At 52.3% G+C, this 17,824-nt stretch overlaps 5 protein-coding genes across 5 annotated transcripts; 3 read left to right on the top strand and 2 right to left on the bottom strand.

The window, feature by feature from the left end:
- Positions 1 to 303: 303 nt before the first annotated feature.
- On the bottom strand, positions 304 to 1,609 carry BO88DRAFT_440778 (aldo/keto reductase; the record flags this gene model as incomplete). The annotated part of the gene is made up of 4 exons (XM_025709826.1): positions 304 to 895; positions 949 to 1,305; positions 1,362 to 1,512; positions 1,578 to 1,609. The coding sequence occupies 4 exons, from the start codon at positions 1,607 to 1,609 to the stop codon at positions 389 to 391; spliced, it is 1,047 nt and encodes a 348-aa protein (XP_025567349.1). The 3' UTR covers positions 304 to 388.
- A 2,596-nt stretch (positions 1,610 to 4,205) lies between these two features.
- On the top strand, positions 4,206 to 4,899 carry BO88DRAFT_410956 (uncharacterized protein; the record flags this gene model as incomplete). Its single annotated transcript, XM_025708021.1, has 3 exons — positions 4,206 to 4,591; positions 4,639 to 4,711; positions 4,774 to 4,899. The coding sequence occupies 3 exons, from the start codon at positions 4,206 to 4,208 to the stop codon at positions 4,897 to 4,899; spliced, it is 585 nt and encodes a 194-aa protein (XP_025567348.1).
- Positions 4,900 to 5,352: 453 nt separating this feature from the next.
- Positions 5,353 to 10,225, bottom strand: aarA (L-aminoadipate-semialdehyde dehydrogenase). The gene is made up of 4 exons (XM_025704514.1): positions 9,747 to 10,225; positions 6,396 to 9,687; positions 6,012 to 6,336; positions 5,353 to 5,957 (listed from the first exon to the last, which is right to left on the bottom strand). Exons 1-4 carry the CDS (start codon positions 10,116 to 10,118, stop codon positions 5,654 to 5,656), a joined length of 4,293 nt encoding a protein of 1,430 aa, XP_025567347.1. The 5' UTR covers positions 10,119 to 10,225; the 3' UTR covers positions 5,353 to 5,653.
- A 763-nt stretch (positions 10,226 to 10,988) lies between these two features.
- On the top strand, positions 10,989 to 13,117 carry BO88DRAFT_484470 (uncharacterized protein; the record flags this gene model as incomplete). Its single annotated transcript, XM_025712280.1, has 2 exons — positions 10,989 to 12,691; positions 12,810 to 13,117. The coding sequence occupies 2 exons, from the start codon at positions 10,989 to 10,991 to the stop codon at positions 12,883 to 12,885; spliced, it is 1,779 nt and encodes a 592-aa protein (XP_025567346.1). The 3' UTR covers positions 12,886 to 13,117.
- Positions 13,118 to 13,357: 240 nt separating this feature from the next.
- BO88DRAFT_380094 (putative xanthine dehydrogenase HxA) lies at positions 13,358 to 17,797 on the top strand (the record flags this gene model as incomplete). Its single annotated transcript, XM_025704513.1, has 4 exons — positions 13,358 to 13,801; positions 13,855 to 14,058; positions 14,111 to 16,065; positions 16,114 to 17,797. The coding sequence occupies exons 1-4, from the start codon at positions 13,568 to 13,570 to the stop codon at positions 17,795 to 17,797; spliced, it is 4,077 nt and encodes a 1,358-aa protein (XP_025567345.1). The 5' UTR covers positions 13,358 to 13,567.
- Between the last annotated feature and the right edge of the window lie 27 nt (positions 17,798 to 17,824).

Below are 17,824 nucleotides of genomic sequence, written 5' to 3'. Positions count from 1 at the left end.
TTGAAAAATACATATATTTGGCACACAGAGCATGGTCTCGTTGAATTTAGTATAGTATCTGCACGTATTAGAGAAGAGTACTTTCCAGCTAGTAGGAACGTAGTGGGATTAGTTTCCGAAGGATTGCAGAGTATTAAGTAGTACGATTGGTTGGTGGGGTTGGTTGTGAGCGATCGGCCTACTAACAGAGGGTGGGCAAGGCTTGTTCACTGATCCTGTCGATCACTGATATATCACTAAAGCGCATGAAGAGGACGAGTTCGTTCGTCCTTTCTGCTAATGGTAATTAAATGTCATATTAGAGCTCATTTGAGTGACTGAACAATACGATCTTAGAAGAGTATAGAATGACATTTTGTTTGCATATATGATCATCGTATTCTATTCTTTACCGCTCCAGAGCAGTGATAGCCTTAGGGATGTAAGGCTCCTCCAGGTACTTGATTTCCTCTTCGGTCAACTTAACCTTGGTACCGGCCACAGCCTCGTCAATGCGCTCCTTGCTGTTGAGGCCAAGAATAGGGTTCTCATTGGGATGGCTCAGCGACCAAGCAATGGCCACCTGGGCCATGCTGACACCCTTCTTCTTAGCGATCTCTTCGACACGATCGACGATAGCCTTGTCGGATTCTGTCTCGCGGCTGCGGATGAGAAACTTGAGTGCCCCGTCTGTTGCTTCACGCACAGTTGAGCGGGAGCCCCAGGGGCGGGTCAGCACACCACGAGCCATGGGCGACCAGGGGATCAGGCCCACGCCAGTGTCGCGGCAGTATGGGATCATCTCGCGCTCCTCTTCTCTGGCGATCAGGTTGTGGTAGTTTTGCATGGAGATGAACTGGTGCCAGCCATTGCGGGCGGCGATGTTCTGGAGAGTCTGGAATTCCCATGCAGCCATCTTTATAGGCGTGAGCATGTGTCGTTGAAGGAAGGGGAAGAGGCAAGACTTACCGTGCTGGCTCCGATGTATCGGACCTTGCCACTCTCAATCACGTCGTTGAGAGCTCGCATGATTTCCTCACGCGGGGTATCGCGATCCAGCCGGTGGATCTGCAGCACATCGATGTATGTTCCCAGTCTCTCGACACTGGCATCAACGGCGTCGAAGATGTGCTTGCGGGACAGGCCAACCCGGTTGACGAAATCACCGTCGTTCACACCGGAAGCAGAAATCGGAGGGAAGTTACCTTGGTCATCCACACCGAAGTAGCACTTAGTGAGGATGACAACCCGGTTACGGGGAATAGAGAACTTCTTCAGGGCTTTGCCAATGATTTCCTCGGAGCGGCCGTGGGAGTAGACATCGGCCTGGAAGCGAGTTAACACGATATTGAGGCAAGAGAAACGTAGTGGCTTGAATGTACCGTATCCCATGTGTTGATTCCACGCTTGTAGGCATGCTCAATCAAAGGGAGAGCCTCCTCCTCGTCGAGTACCCAATCTTGCCACTGCTTGGCGCCATAGGACATGGCGCCCAGAATGATTTTAGAGATCTTCAGTCCCGAGTTTCCCAGGCTACATGTCAATTTCATTAGCTAGGTCAGTATCTACAGGGCGAGTATCGCAGTCAGGAGACATACCGGACATATTCCATCTCATTGTTAGCAGCCATGGTGGATGTATTCAAATAACTGCAACGCCATGGTTAGCTATGATGCTACCTCCACAAGCACGCGGAAAGTTGCGGAAGGACTCGAGATGTGGAAGTCACCTACAAATGAAGTTCTGAGGTACCAAGTGCTGGAGCAAAGTGACGTAGAAGAATTTACAAGGAAATGAGTATCTTGACGGGACTGCAAGCGGTTTATCAATACTTCGCAGCTACCACTAAGTGAAATTCAAAGTCAGGGACGAGCGAGCTAGCCAGTTCAGTCGAGTTGCCGAAGCATAATGGATCCAGAGCAAGCTGGTTGACCCCATTATTAAGCTCCCCCACCGAACTGCCGAAAGTGCGAAGCGATGAGTTGCCAGAGCCGATGAGTTACCGACAACCCATTCTCGGGTTGAGCTGCGCTGGACCCATCGGTCCAGAGGAACGGGAAGCTTATGCGGGGTTCATTATGAAGATCATCCGTTATGGTACTCCGTACAGTGTGTATGTCTAATGAAGAGGATTAGGGAGCATTCAGCATAGAAATACACAGCAGACTGGAAGTCGAAGGGGAATAATTAAATGACTTTTCTCATGCACAAGAAAAGGGAAGGAGGGGTAGCCAAGGAGGGGATCCCGTGATCCACATCTTTGCTTGTTTGGCTTCGCTTCTTCTTCCTCCTCCTCCTCCTCCTCATCTCTCTGTCTCTCCACATAGTTACCCCTCTACTGTTCGATCCTCTCTGATTTTTGCCTCAATCACAGCACTACCTCTACTCCTTCAAAAGAATGCACTGCTGCAGCATGTGCCTTATGGCAATCGGCATCGCCGTCTCGTCTACCTAAGTAGGCAGCGATCTCCTGATAGGATAAAATGTTCGAGCCAATCTAGGCACACGCCAACCCCTGAGGAAGCCACAATAAAGTCACGGTTCCTCACTTGGAAAGAAGGGGAACAAGACGCCGGGGTAGGATCCCGTTCGAGCAAGGCAACCCCGCCAATGAACGGTGTTGGTGGCGGTGGCGCCAGCCACTGCCTTGAGAATCACTGGTTTTCTGGGGAAAGAGTCGTCCGACGTGACCGTCAGGCGACTGGAGGCTGCATATAGACAAGAACTGGAACACCCCCGGCCTCTGTACAACGATCAATGAACCGTTTTGCACGTGGTGCGGGTATTACAGAGTATCTGTCTCGGCCGCAGACCTGATTGAGCCGCCCGTTCCATACAAAAAAACCGGACAGACGTTTGTAGCATCAAGGGCTGGCTGAACGGTACGTCGCGGGGCTATGCGCTCTAGAGCCAAGCACTGTATGTCATGGTCGAACAGTCCGAACATCCCGGCAGCCCCGAAGGAAATCTAGTAGAAATTCCCGAGCTGGGTCTGATCGCAGCCTTGAACGTCGACCCTGCTCATGTCGCTGCTCGTCAGTGGTTCAGCTGGCTTCTGCAGAACACTTGCTGCATGCAATGTTCCAGCACCTAAACCATTACCCAATACCTCCAGTCGGTCGATCTTGGCAGTTCCGAGAGCAGTCGAGACAGTTCCCACCCAGCGCAGCCTGACGCCAAGCGACTATCAACGGTACTTGAACTAGAAGACATCTAGGTGGTGATAATACCCATCTAGAGTATCATGGCGAGAAAATTGCTGTTCACCGCTGAATTGTCGGGTGAACACCGTTCCTCTCACTGAGTGATCCTTGTGTATACATGTGGCTTCCAGGATGCGCAAACTGCCATGGGTGTGTATACATGATTACTTCTCTGATCATGCTGATTGGAGATGCGCTATTTTTCTTGTATCCCGACAGACATCACCAGAAAAATCTCATTGGACAGTCTATATCCAAGAAAGATGCAGGCCAGACCATCTGTCTATCATGTTTTAGCACCGCGTCATGATCTAGCGTCAAAGTAAACGAGTGCATCTATATGGCCAACAGCGTTGCTTCCTGCAAGCACCCATCGTTCTCTATTGTTCTCAAAATGTATAGGCCTCTAGCCGCATATGAATTACCAATGATGACCAGTAGCAAAAATAGCCGACGAGAGACGGGGCTTATGGAAGATTAGTGTCAGCTCCAGGATGGGTTGACACCCACTAGCATTATGTCAGTGCCTACAACTGCTCACCTTGGGGATGAAAATGTGGCTAGCTGGGCTGTGTACTCCAGAGTCATGCTTTGCAACGATGAAGATACCCATCGCAAGCATTTCCGCAGCGCAAGGCCGGATTCATGCCCAATGAAGACACCAGACTTGCTATTGTGAGATCCGAGTGCTCAAGGACAGCTGAAAAATGTGATTCATCGTGCAGATGGAAGTTCGTAGCGAAGTTTCCGGTCGACATACGGGCCTGAGAGAGGAACTGCTGGAAGGTTTTACTCGAAGTGACTGTGCTATCACCAAGTTCAAACCGCTCGAAGCATCTGAACAGATCTCGGAGCTGAATGTCAGCTCTCAGTCGTTTCTCAGTCGCGAAAAGTATATAAGGAAGGCAGATTCCTCTCCAGGTCTTCTCAGCACCATCACCAACTCAGCTCACAAAGCAAGCAACCACAAGAACTACCTCTTGATCATACTCTTTGAATTCAAATAATTACAACCTTGTGAAAATGTCTACCGTTGTGACCACCGCTCCCCCTGTCCAGACCATGTCTCTCCAGGCAGTCTCTCAGTCGGGCTCTTCCGACGAAGAGCTTTTGCAGCTTTTCCGCCGAGTGACCATCACCAGCTCTGACGGCCATGATGTGTCTGAGATGCAAATCAAGAAGGCCTTCCAGCAGGAAATCAGCCGGCCCCTGGGTCGACAGATGCTGGAGGCATCCTTGGCGCACGCGAATGGCTGCTCTTGCTATCACTGGAACTACCATGACCGCATCAGCGGCAAAGTCAACATCTCTCGGGTTGATTTGACTTTTGACCTGACTTCAAAGAGCATGGGACAGGCCGTGAAGGGTGAAGCTGCTGGCTTCTACAGGCCTAACAGTGCCTTTATCAAGTAAAGTCTTGCCTTTCTTTATACAAAACAACACTAACAGCAAGCAGTGCAACCGTCTACTATGACGACCAGCAATACCTCCAGGGCAACCAGAGCGTCCAGATCTACATGGATGGAAGCGTACGCAGTCCCATTTCCACTTCATATATCGGTATCAAGGCATGCTGCTAACTCGCAACCAGAAATTTATCATTGACTTCTTCACCACCGACCAGTCGGAGAAGCCAATTGCGCGTATCGTCCAGAACGCCTCGTCCTTTACCTTCCAGGGCACTGACACTGGTGACGCTACCTGGGGTACTAACTAGTGGCTGAGTCGATGATCGTCGGAAAGAGCCATTTTGGCATCTATGACAATCAATTTGGAGCTGATGGGGTGATGCGGATCACGATGGAGATGGTGATGATTAAGTCTCGGGATTTGTCTTGTATTGATTCTTGCTTTTCAGTCATTCCTTAGTTGCTATTACTTGTCTAGTCTTGCTTGTTAGGAGGAATAAGATTGATCCGCATAGAACCATGTGCAATGTAAATATTTGAAAACCCTTCAACGTAGCTTGAACACCTCACCAGACAGACCCTTCACCCGCTCCCAGTGCCTCCCTTCTCGGCCCTCCCCGTTCTTCCTGACTTCAAGCACCCTTAAAGATACCAAACAATCCCGTACATCTTCCATGATTTGGCAGAGTATGCCCGAGTCTCTTTACAATCAACATCAGAGGTCTTGATAAGACTAATTCCTTTCATTGAAACAATTGTTACGTGCATCAGGAAAGTATCTGAACTGGTTCATAATCCATTGAAGAAAGAGAGAAAATCCTCTACCTCTAACCAACCCATCCACCCCATATACAGTGTCCTTTCTATACATTCCTTTTTCTACTTTCCCATCAACCAATTCATACAGGAACTTTTATTGTCACCCGAGAAAGATAAGAGAAAAGGTCATAACCTCATACAATGTACCACACAAATCAAACAACCCACATAACCCCAAGTGCAAAAGGAAAAACCGATATAGCAAAACACGCTAGACAGTGAGAAAACCTATATGTATATGATCTAAGAGGAACCACCACGACCACCAACGTTCGACAAGGCCTTCTTCTGATCCTCGCTCAGTTGGGTCGTAGGCAGAGGCCGAGCTGCGGTCGAGGCAGCAGATGGGGGAGGAAGGAATCCGGTCTGAACGAGGTAAGAGGCGTACAGGCCGACCAGCTCCTCGGTGACGCCGGCGCCGGCGGAGGCATCAATGCCGGACCAGGCGGCGTCGGCACGGAGGGAGGCGGCGGCGTTGACGTCGTCCAGTTCGGGGGCCTTAGTGTTGGAGGGGAGGTCGGAGGTGACGAAGTGGTAGAGGGGCATGCTGAGATTGGATGTTAGGAATATAGTGGATAGTTTGGGTAGGGTAGGAACTTACAGTGCGTGCTGGGACTCGGGGTCATCGTGCTGTCCGTCATTGACGTACTGTTCCAGAGACTTGGACCAGGGGACGTAGTCAACCTGCGGGACGTCGTATCCGTACAGCTGGAGAGCACCCAAGAACTGGTTGAACCGGAGACGCGGGTGTCCAGTGACCTGGGCGACGCCGATGGGAGTGCAAGGAGGCTGGAATGCGGCGGCGATGACCACGCGGGCAACGTGGTCCACGGGAACCATGTTGACGGTGTTGTTGATGTTGGGGCGGGAAGACAGCTGGATGCATCCCTTGATCATACGGATGAGGAAGTCGTCGGTGTTGGTGGCTAGTGTTTGTATGTTAGCTTGTTTTGGAAATCAATATTCTGGGAGACTGTTTGCTTACTTCCGGTCTTGGAGTCACCAAGAACGTAACCAGGACGAACGACGGTTCCCTTCAGACCCCTACGACCAGCCTCGCGGACCAGGTACTCTCCAGCCCACTTGCTCTGGCCGTAGCCGGTTCCAAGTCCAACGGCACTGCCCTCGAGGTCGTCCTCCTCGCTAATACCCGCTCCACCGGCGGCAACGATGCGCTCGGATTCAGAGACATAGTGGTCGCTGTCGAGAACACTGGTGGAACTGACGAAGGAGAACTGCTTGGGCTTACCACTGGCGCAAAGCTTCAGAGCATCGATGGTGCCCTGAACGTTGGCCGGCTTAAGGGTAGAGTAAGGGTAGACCCAGTGGACAAGAGCACCGTTGTGGATAACGGCATCCACACGCTTGGTCAAGTCATCCCAGAGAGCATCCGAGAATCCGAAGCGGGGTTCACCCAAGTTACCGCAAACACACTGCAGTCTGCTGGTCCAGGCCTCATCCCAGAAGCCGTAGGCGCGGCATGTGGAGCGGATACGTTCAAGCGCCTGCTCATCGGTCTTACCACGAACCAGGGTCACAACCTTGGCCATGGGCGACTTGCGAGTGAGGAGGTCACGAAGGATATGCGCACCCAAGAAGCCAGTAGCACCAGTCAGGAAGATGGTTGGCTCACTGGACAGAATAGGCTCGGTACGCGTGGGGAAAGAGGCGGGCAAGGCGGTCTCTGCCAGCTTCCGGGCATCCTTCGAGTATTCGTCGTCAAGCTCATCAGGGGTAGCTGAAGCATCCGCCTTAGCAGCGGTACTGTCATCATTGCTGGCGAAAGACTCGAAGTTCTGCAGACGGTCGATCTCGGCGGCAAATCCCCTGAGGGTCGGGCTACGGAAAATGGCGTTCATGCTAACGTCAATTCCGCGCCACTTGCGGCGGATGTCGAAGAACATCTGCTGGGCCAGGATACTGTGCCCTCCAAGGTCGAAGAAGGAGTCATCAGGTCCAATCATGCGAGCAGTAAGGTTGGGGATGCGGGAGGCCCAGATTGAGGCCAGCGCCTGCTCGGTTTCAGAGAGAGCCTGGACCACAGATGACTTGCGACGAGGAGCCGCGGCACTAAGCTCTGCAGTATCGGGGAAGGGCAGCGCAGGCTTGTCGATCTTGCCGTTAGGGTTGAGGGGCATGCGCTTGAGGGGGATGAACACCGTCGGCACGGCGTAGGAGGCGAGCTTGGTCCGCAGCAGGTCACGAATGTCGTCACGAAGAGGACGGAACCGTCTAAGCATGCCGACCATTCCTTCAGCAGAGTCATCGTCTTCGAGACCCTTCTCTTGCAGCCAAGCAGCCCACTTGCTCATGTCCGGCACGAAATAACTGACCAGAGTTCGCTCCTCGAACTTGTCACGACGCACCAGGGTGACGTTCTCTCTCACCAGGGGATGGCGAGACAGGTGGGTATCAATCTCACCCAGCTCGATACGGAACCCACGGATCTTGACCTGATCATCTGCACGTCCCGAACACTCGACATCTCCCGAAGGAGTGTAACGGCCAAGGTCACCACTGCGGTACAAGCGATCTCTAGGGCCTTGGTAGAACTGCCTCCAGGGTTCGTTCGCACTGTCTGCCTTGGCCTGGTCCTTCTGAACCCAGGTCTGGTTATCAACAAACCAGTTGTTGAGGAACTTCTTCTGGTTCAATTCAGGCGAACCCAGGTAGCCTTCAGCAAGACCACCGGCACGGACGTAGATTTCACCAACTTCACCGATGGCGCAAATGCGGCTGGGTTCGAAGCGGTTAACAACCAGCATCTGTACGTCGAGCATACCCCGACCTGCCGGGATGACGTCCTTCATGGTGTCCAGGTAGCCCTCGTCGCTCGAGTAGCTCGGGATCTCGAAGTAACTGACCGCACGCTGTGTCTCAGTCGTTCCGTACATGTTGACGATGTTGACATTGGGGGCCAAGCCCTGCAGAGAGCGGCAGTCTCGCTTGATCAGGATATCACCGACAAAGAAGGCGTGGTGAAGCGAGGGGAACTGTGCCGAAGCACCGCCGACGAGAATCTGACCCATGGCAGGGGTAAGGTGAGTGACAGTAGCTCCATACTCGCGCATCCACTCGGCAAGCCTTTCGTTCTGTATATCCTCCCGGGCAGGAACCAGCAGCTGAGCTCCCAGGAAAAGAGGGGTGAAAATATCTCTTTGGATCGGGTCATGAGCGATACCGCTGAGCATGGTAAACCGATCGTTGGGGGTAAGCTTGAAGGTCTCGGACATCCATGGGAAGTAGTATGCGAGAGAAAAGTGCCGACCCTTGACACCCTTGGGCCTGCCCTCCGAGCCAGAAGTGAAGGACAGAGTCGGGGTGGAGTCAGGTCCGACAACGACGCCAACAGACTTGGCCTTCAAAGGAACTTGGTTGGCCAAGACATCCTGGCCGTTGATCGATCCTCCGACGAGGGAGCCATCGTCGCGAAGGGCCAGGGCAGGGACTTCCGTGCGCAGCTCCAGGTTCTCGTTGATGAATGAGCGGACCACATCGGAGAGCTCACCGGCATCCTTAGTGGCCTTCTCAATGTTGATCAATGCCCGAGGGCGAGCCACATCAAGGTAGATGCATTGTCTTTCCGGGGGGTAGGCAGGGTCGATGACCGAGAAGGTCGCGCCAGCCTTCAGGATACCCATAACGGCTACCACCAGGTCAACACCACGGTAAGCGTACACCATGACGACCTCTCCTCTCTCCACACCCGATTGGACCAGATGATGGCCCAAAATGTTGGAGGCTTCATTGATTTGCTTGTAGGTGAATTCCCGGTGAGGAGACCGCTCCGACTTGGTCTCCACTACACAGAGTCTTTCGGGGTGCTTCTCAGCGTTAGCGGCGAAGATGTCATGAATAGCACCGCGGAAATTGGACCAGTTCAGATCGGAGGTCGGGTCCGGAAGAAGGGCCAGTTGATCCTCGGTCATGAAGTCAATGCGCCCAATTGCTTGTTCCGGGTTGCTGGTCGCATTTTCGACCAGGCGGGCAAGCTGCTTGAGGATGGTGGAAATTCTCGAACTGGAGAAGAGTCTCTGGTTGTAGTAAGCTCCCAATTCCGCCTGGGTTGTGGAGCCATCCGATGCACTGATCGGAGCAATGTTGACAACGAGATCTGTTGTCTCGAAGGTGTTGGCAGGGTAATCCTGGGAGGCAGCAGGGGCATCGTAGGCAGCAAAGCGGAAGAGGACGGGAGAGCGTTCAGATTGAGACTTTTCTTGGATATAGGATCGTAGACTGCCCAGAGGTACGATCTCGGCCGAGCCTTGCTCGAATGCCTAGGAAAGAGTTAGATGAGCTACAACGATGATAAACGCCACCTTTATTTTTGTCATACCTTCTGGACCTTGGCGTACAGCTGCAGGAAGGTTTCGGATGCCTCGATTGGGACTCTGAGGACGAAAGGACGGCCATCGTCGCTGGAGCTGGTTCCGACGGCAATATCCTCGTCACCGGTAAGGCGTGCCACGAGCACGATGAAAGCCGTCAGGAAGACAGTGAATCCGGACGAAGAGCCGGAGATCTTCTGCAAGTCTGATTGCGTCTCCTTGGACAGCTGAATCGACTCAAAGGCTTCAATTGCCCTCTTGGGAAGCTCCTGCTTCTGGTTGTCGGGATAGTCTCGGGTGAGGGGAGACACTGTGAGGTTCTGGAGTCTCTGAGCCCATCGCTCGAGGCGCTCCTGCAAGGAGACTGATTCGACAGCCATTGTTACAGTTGCGATGCCCTTGTAAGTGGGGGGATGAGGGACGTCAACTGTACTTGGCGGGATATGAAAGGTCAGTAGGGAATTAGGGAATTTAATTGGAATTGAAGATGGGAAGAGCAGCGATCGACGATGAGTCAAGAGGGGCACGCGAGAAAAAGTGCCGATGTCGGCTGCAGCCCACCAGACAGTACTAGTTTTAGTAGCCTGAGGTTTCCTTTCCTTTTTCTCCCCACAATTTGGGAGGATCATTTCGATGGCTAGGATCTCACCGCCTCTGGGGTACTTTCAACAGAATGTAATAATACACTGACCGCTTTTCTGTTTGCACCGCCACACGCGGCGGTGGCTTACCACACATTTTGTCCAACAACTGGGACTCTTTATCCACTTGGGATGGAGACACGGTCGTATCGTTGACTTACCCGCTTGGGTCTAGGCTTCTGAACCCCTTCCAGGCACTTCCGCATTGGGGTGATCAGGAACAAAGTGCAACGCTGCCTTCAGTCTATGCTTCTATTCCTGCTGAGGTGCTTCGGGTTGTCAACTTCTCACTCTCGCTTGCCATGGGTTAATAGACGAGTCTCTGACGTCTCTTACACACCTCGTTTTTCTTCCTGTTATTATATTACTCCTTCGTTCAACCACCTTCGCTCCTTCAGTTTCATCCCCTAACCCCCTAAAGACATTGGCCGTAATACCTAATTTATTACTTACCGTTCGTTTCCTACCCGCATTAGGACAGGCAGAAGAAGCCTCACAGAAGAACATCCGATCACTTTCTCACATCTGACTTTGACGGCCAGAACTTCTACTCGGCAGATTTCCCCTGATTTATTCAGGCCAGATCCAGGCCGTGCATCCTCGATCAAAATGATGGTCCCTCACCGGAGCACGGCTCTCATTACCATCATCGTCTTTGTTGCCCTTGTCTTGGTTATCTTCTCCTCCTCTCCAGTAACCGACCCATCGACTGGTGAGGAAGTCTCCGGTCCGGCCAAATATGTCCCTCACCCGAAACTTCCTTCGTTAAATAACCTGCATCTGCCATCGTTTCACCCGACAGTGCATACCCCTCCGGAACCGCAACCCAACAGCACCAGCGGCGAGTCCAAGTGGTTCAGCGACTGGTCGTGGATCAACCCTTTCTCGTCATCTATCACCCTCGATGAGAACCGTTCCGTCCTCCCTCCTCTTAGAAATCGCCCGTTCATCTACACGTACTACGAGCCCAACAAAGGAAACGATCGGGAGGAGGATAATGCGGACGCGCAGCTGCTTCTCGCCTGGCGCAGGGCTTGGTTTGCGCAGGGTTTCCGCCCCGTCATTCTTGGCCCTGGGGAGGCCATGAACAACCAGCTTTACGAGCTTGTCCAGCCATTGAGTCTCAAGCCGGAACTTGAAAGTGAGCTGTTCCGGTGGCTAGCCTGGGGTCATATGGGTGATGGTATGCTTGCGGATTGGCACTGCTTTCCCATGGCCCGATACGATAATGCTCTTCTCACTTATCTGCGTCGGGGCACTGATCCTGCCCTTATCACCCGCTTCGATGGCTTCGGGAATGCCTTATTCTCTGGGGAGAAGTCGCGTATCAACGATGCAATCAAGGAAGCTATGAACAAGGTGGATGACAAGTCCACCTCTCTGATCGATCTTCTTCCGACCGAGTTCTTTAAGGTGGAAGAGCCTAGCGCTTTGGCTCTGTATGACTCGGCTGCCATTACTAGCCACTACCCTACAGTTGCTGAGAAGATTGTCTCTTCGCCTACTGCTGGGCGATTGGCCTTGGCTGAGTTGATCAATGCCCACTTGCACAACACCTTCCAAAACTCCTTCCCTGCAGGCGTTGCTGTATTGAAGCCATTTCCCGAGCATACTACGGCTCTGGTGGAACCGGCCCTACGGCTTGCCAAAGCCCTGGTGCAATGTCCTAGTTCTCCCGTTCCCCACTCGTGCCCTCCGAACTCGCCGAAATGTCATCCCTGCGATGCCGAAAAGCCCATGCAGGTCAGCCAGCCAGCGACCTACCGGAATACGACCCAAGTTTTCACGATCGGGACTCTGCCTCATCCTTTTACGCTCATTAGTCTGCAGCAGGATTCCACCGAGGTCACAACGCGGCACATTCGCCGCGAGACAGACCGTGATGTATGGTTGGCCGAAGTGACCAAAGAGCACCTCGGTACTGACATCGGCGGTTCCGCGAGAGCTGTTGTGTTTAAGAGAGCCGTTGCCGATGACGCCGTTGTGGGCACCTCACTATGGATGACTGTGGAGTCGCTGCCTCCTCAGGCCGGGCAGTCTCTGCCGTCCGAGCTCTTGGACGAGTTTGAGTGGCAGTTTGGTTTCAAGATCCCTCGTGATGGCAAGGTCGATGCAAAGAATGAAGAAGAGAAGAAGGAATCCGTCCAACAGGCCAACCCTGGTGAGCAAGGTGTCGAGAAGGAGTATGGCATCCTGAAACAGGCACGAGAGTATCTGAAGGGTAAAGATACCAATCGAATTGGTATCACTGATGTGGCAGAGGCCTGGAACTTGGCGGACACGGAAGTCTGGCGTTTCGTGAGAGCATACCGGTAAGTACACCGACACAGACCCCTAAATTTCTAGCGTTCTATTCTTCTCCTTATGGCGGGATTGAAAGGAAAGAACTAAAGATTGAATGGTATGAGCTAACAAGTAATCACTTTGCAGTGCGCGCAGCGTCGTGGAACGCAAGAAATGGGAGGAAGAAGAAAAGGACTTCATTGGAGCCAAGCCAAAAGTATAATTAATGTCTTTGCTTATCGCTCGTATTTATAGACATTTTATTGCTAGTACTTGTTGGTGTACATTGCTTCTCTTCGCTTGAACGGTTTATTTACTATCTTTGCCTGGGTGGCTTCGGCCAGAGCATTGGGAGCGGCGTTGATCGATACCTATTCTTCTTTCTTGCTGTTGGTACTAGACCCGCAATTTCTTACTATATATTTTCTTGCTTTGCTATTCCATTTTCTAATAGTATAATCGAGACTCTACTGACTAGGTCGTATAGAGTACTCACTACTACTAGTTGGTTCACCGGGCACCAGTGAGAGTCGCCAGATTAGTGATCAGATGACATCTGCCGTAGGTTACCGCCCATCGGACAGTGGCGATCGCCGCCAGGCGGGCCATCGATAGCCAGCGATAACCGCAGTGGGGAGGCAACGATAAGCTTGTCCATGACTCCATTTCCTTGGTTAGCTTATGCCGGGGAGGGACTTCACCCCTTTCTATATCATTTTGCCACCATAAGTTTCATAGTATATCCCTCTACGTTCTGAACAAATCTTGCTCTAAATACCTCCATGGATGCTATTCCAATCCGAATTTGAAGCAACTGAATCATCATCACACTGACCGGCCGGTCTTGGCGTCCGCTCATCTCGGCGGGGAATTCGACTTTCCGCATTTGAGCTTCAGGAAACAAGATGGCCCCAGGCATTTTAGAATCACCAAAGCCAACGGTGGCTGCCAGCAAGGCTGTCACGTTGGCTCAGCTCACTGAGGATTGGGACGACACTATTCGTTTCTATCTCAACGGCACAAAGGTCGTTCTCGACTCGATCAATCCTGAAGTCACGCTATTGGAGTATCTGCGGGGTATCGGCCTGACAGGCACCAAGCTAGGTTGTGCGGAAGGTGGTTGTGGTGCTTGCACAGTGGTATGTACCTAGGTCATTCTATCGGTGTTTAGGTTCATGTTGACATGAAACAGGTTGTATCGCATTTCAATCCGACGACGAAGAAGCTTTACCATGCCTCAGTCAACGCTTGTCTCGCCCCCTTGATCAGTGTGGACGGGAAACATGTTATAACCGTGGAAGGAATCGGCGATGTGAAGAATCCCCATGCTGTTCAACAGCGGCTTGCGGTTGGAAATGGAAGTCAGTGCGGTTTCTGTACGCCGGGAATTGTCATGGTATGCTCTTCGAGGGATGGTGATTGGCGGGACTAAGCTAACGTATCTACAGAGCCTCTATGCCCTCCTACGCAATAACTCCGCGCCGACCGAACACGACGTCGAAGAAGCATTTGACGGGAATCTTTGTCGTTGCACCGGGTACAGGCCCATATTGGATGCTGCTCAGAGCTTCACCGCTCCCAAGGGCTGCGGGAAAGCCCTGGCCAATGGTGGAACTGGTTGTTGTATGGATAAGCAGAACGGCGCTGGGGGTTGCTGCAAGCAATCATCAGCAGACACTACAGATGGAGATGCACCGAAATTCACGCCGCCCGAGTTTATCGAATATAGTCCGGGCACGGAACTGATTTTCCCGCCTCAGCTCCACAAGCACGAATTCCGACCTTTGGTTCTCGGGAACAAGAAAAAGAAGTGGTACCGTCCGGTCAACCTCGAACAATTATTGGAGATCAAGGCTGTACACCCCGATGCTAAGATCATCGGCGGAAGCACGGAAACACAGATTGAGGTTAAGTTTAAGGCGATGAGGTACAGTGCCTCTGTCTATGTCGGTGATATTCCGGAACTACGTCAGTATTCGCTCAAGGATGACCATCTGGAGATCGGGGCCAATGTCTCTTTGACCGACCTCGAATCAATCTGTGATGAAGCCCTCGAGCGCTATGGGCCATTGCGAGGCCAGCCATTCAATGCCATCAAGAAGCAACTCCGCTATTTCGCTGGAAGGCAAATTCGCAATGTCGCGTCACCAGCAGGAAACCTGGCTACAGCATCTCCAATCTCTGATCTGAACCCGGTCTTTGTGGCTACCAACACTGTCCTTGTAGCCATGTCGTTGGGTGAAGTTATCGAGATCCCTATGAGCCAATTCTTCAGGGGTTATCGATCCACTGCGCTCCCTCCTAACGCTATTATCGCTTGTTTAAGGATCCCAGTTGCGTCCGAAAAGGGAGAATATCTGCGTGCCTACAAGCAGTCGAAGAGAAAGGATGATGACATCGCGATAGTGAACGCAGCTTTGAGGGTCTCACTTTCTCCTTCCCATGACGTGCAGAGCGTAAACTTAGTCTTCGGAGGGCTGGCCCCCATGACCGTGTCCGCACGCAACGCAGAGGCCTTCTTGGCTGGCAAGAAGTTCACCAACCCTGCTACCCTTGAGGGTACCATGGGTGCTTTAGAGAAGGACTTCGACTTGAAGTTCGGTGTTCCTGGAGGAATGGCGACTTACAGGAAGTCTCTCGCCTTGGGATTCTTCTACCGGTTCTATCACGATGTATTGTCCTCCATCCAGGTCACGGAGGCAGATGTTGATGAAGATGTCATTGCCGAGATTGAAAGAGCCATTTCATCCGGAGAGAAAGACCACGAGGCTTCTGCAGCATATCAACAGAAGATTCTCGGAAAGGCTAGTCCTCATGTCTCTGCACTAAAGCAAGCTACCGGAGAAGCACAGTACACCGATGACATGCCTTTGATGAAGAACGAGCTTTACGGCTGCATGGTTCTTTCGACTAAGGCACATGCTCGTATTCTGAGTGTGGACACTTCAGCAGCTCTCGATATTCCTGGCGTTGCTAATTACGTGGATCATACCGATCTCCCTAACCCCAAAGCCAATTGGTGGGGAGCTCCAAACTGCGATGAAGTTTTCTTCGCGGTTGATGAGGTCACGACTGCTGGTCAGCCGATTGGTATGATTCTCGCTACGTCGGCCAAGATCGCGGAGGAGGGTGCGAGAGCGGTCAAGGTAGAATATGAAGAGCTTCCAGCAATCTTGAGTATGGAAGAAGCCATTGAGGCCGAGTCGTTCTTTGAACACTCCCGCTTCATCAAATGTGGGGATCCAGAGAGTGCCTTTAAAGAAGCAGAGTATGTATTCACTGGACAGTCAAAAATGGGTGGTCAGGAACACTTTTACCTGGAAACTCAGGCTTGTGTTGCCATCCCCAAGCTTGAGGACGGAGAGATGGAGATCTGGAGTGGAACACAAAACCCCACGGAAACGTGAGTCACGGAAACTACCATAAGAAAGGCTTTACTGATTATCTCTAGGCAAACTTACGTTGCACAAGTAACTGGTGTAGCTGCCAACAAAATCGTGTCTCGGGTAAAGCGCCTTGGAGGTGGCTTTGGTGGCAAAGAGACACGTTCGGTCCAGCTGGCTGGTATTTGTGCCACAGCTGCTGCAAAGGCGAAGTTGCCCGTGCGGTGCATGCTCAATCGCGACGAGGACATTGCTACTTCCGGTCAGCGCCATCCATTCTTCTGCCGCTGGAAGGTGGGAGTGACGAAAGAAGGTAAACTGCTTGCATTTGATGCGGATGTGTACGCCAACGGTGGTCACACCCAAGATCTGTCCGGTGCAGTGGTAGAAAGAGCGCTCTCGCACATCGATGGAGTGTACAACATACCGAACATGCACGTCCGTGGTCGTATCTGCAAGACGAACACCGTTTCAAACACCGCTTTCCGTGGCTTCGGCGGCCCTCAGGGTATGTTCTTCGCCGAGTGCATGATATCGGAGGTTGCGGATCATCTTCAAATACCAGTCGAACAACTCCGCTGGCAGAACATGTACAAGCCTGGTGACAAGACCCACTACAATCAGGAGCTGAAGGATTGGCATGTGCCGTTGATGTATAAGCAAGTTATGGATGAGAGCTCGTACGAGGATCGACGGAAGGCTGTGGAGGAATATAACAAGAAGCACAAGTGGTCGAAGCGTGGAATGGCCCTCATCCCTACCAAGTTCGGTATCTCTTTCACAGCTCTGTTCCTGAACCAGGCTGGCGCACTGGTGCATATCTATCACGACGGAAGTGTCCTTGTGGCTCACGGTGGAGTGGAGATGGGTCAAGGGCTACATACCAAGATGACTATGATTGCGGCTGAAGCTTTGGGTGTGCCTCATTCCAACGTCTTTATCTCGGAGACTGCCACAAACACTGTGGCTAACACATCGTCCACGGCTGCGTCGGCCAGTTCTGATCTCAATGGCTACGCCATCTACAATGCCTGCGAGCAGCTCAATGAACGTCTTCAGCCGTACAGGGAGAAGATGCCGGGAGCACCTATGAAGGACCTTGCTCACGCGGCCTACTTTGATCGGGTCAACCTCTCCGCGCAGGGATACTACCGTACCCCGGACATTGGCTACGTGTGGGGCGAGAACAAGGGACAGATGTTCTTCTATTTTACTCAGGGTGTGACCGCTGCCGAGGTGCAGATTGACACACTCACAGGCGACTGGACTCCCTTGCGTGCTGACATCAAAATGGACGTTGGTCGTACCATCAACCCATCGATCGACTACGGGCAGATCGAAGGCGCTTTCATCCAAGGCCAGGGTCTTTTCACCACCGAAGAGAGTCTATGGCACCGGGCCTCGGGACAGATCTTCACCAAGGGACCCGGAAACTACAAGATCCCTGGATTCCGGGATATTCCCCAGATCTTTAACGTCAGTCTGCTAAAGGACGTGGAATGGGAGAACCTTCGCACTATCCAGCGATCCCGTGGTGTTGGTGAGCCGCCGCTGTTCATGGGCAGCGCCGTCTTCTTTGCCATTCGCGATGCGCTCAAGGCAGCGCGCCAGCAATGGAACGTGCAGGAAGTGTTGCGACTAGAGAGTCCAGCGACTCCGGAGCGGATCCGGGTCAGCTGTGCTGATCCGATTATCGAGAGAGCGCGCGTAGTGCCAAAGGAGGGCGAGAAGAGTTTCTTTGTAGCGATATAACCAGCATGATAGGATACCACTATCAAT

Source organism: Aspergillus vadensis (assembly GCF_003184925.1).
Source record: "Aspergillus vadensis CBS 113365 unplaced genomic scaffold BO88scaffold_2, whole genome shotgun sequence".
NCBI lineage: Eukaryota > Fungi > Ascomycota > Eurotiomycetes > Eurotiales > Aspergillaceae > Aspergillus > Aspergillus vadensis.
This window is presented reverse-complemented; position numbering and strand designations above follow the sequence as displayed.

What these genes read in the sequence shown, in the direction of transcription:
- aarA (XM_025704514.1), bottom strand. Translation starts at nt 10,118, where the DNA reads ATGGCTGTCGAATCAGTCTCCTTGCAGGAGCGCCTCGAGCGATGGGCT. An exon ending in TGTACGCCAAGGTCCAGAAG is followed by an intron (nt 9,688 to 9,746) that starts GTATGACAAAAA and finishes ACTCTTTCCTAG; the next exon opens with GCATTCGAGCAAGGCTCGGC. An exon ending in TGGTGACTCCAAGACCGGAA is followed by an intron (nt 6,337 to 6,395) that starts GTAAGCAAACAG and finishes TACAAACACTAG; the next exon opens with CCACCAACACCGACGACTTC.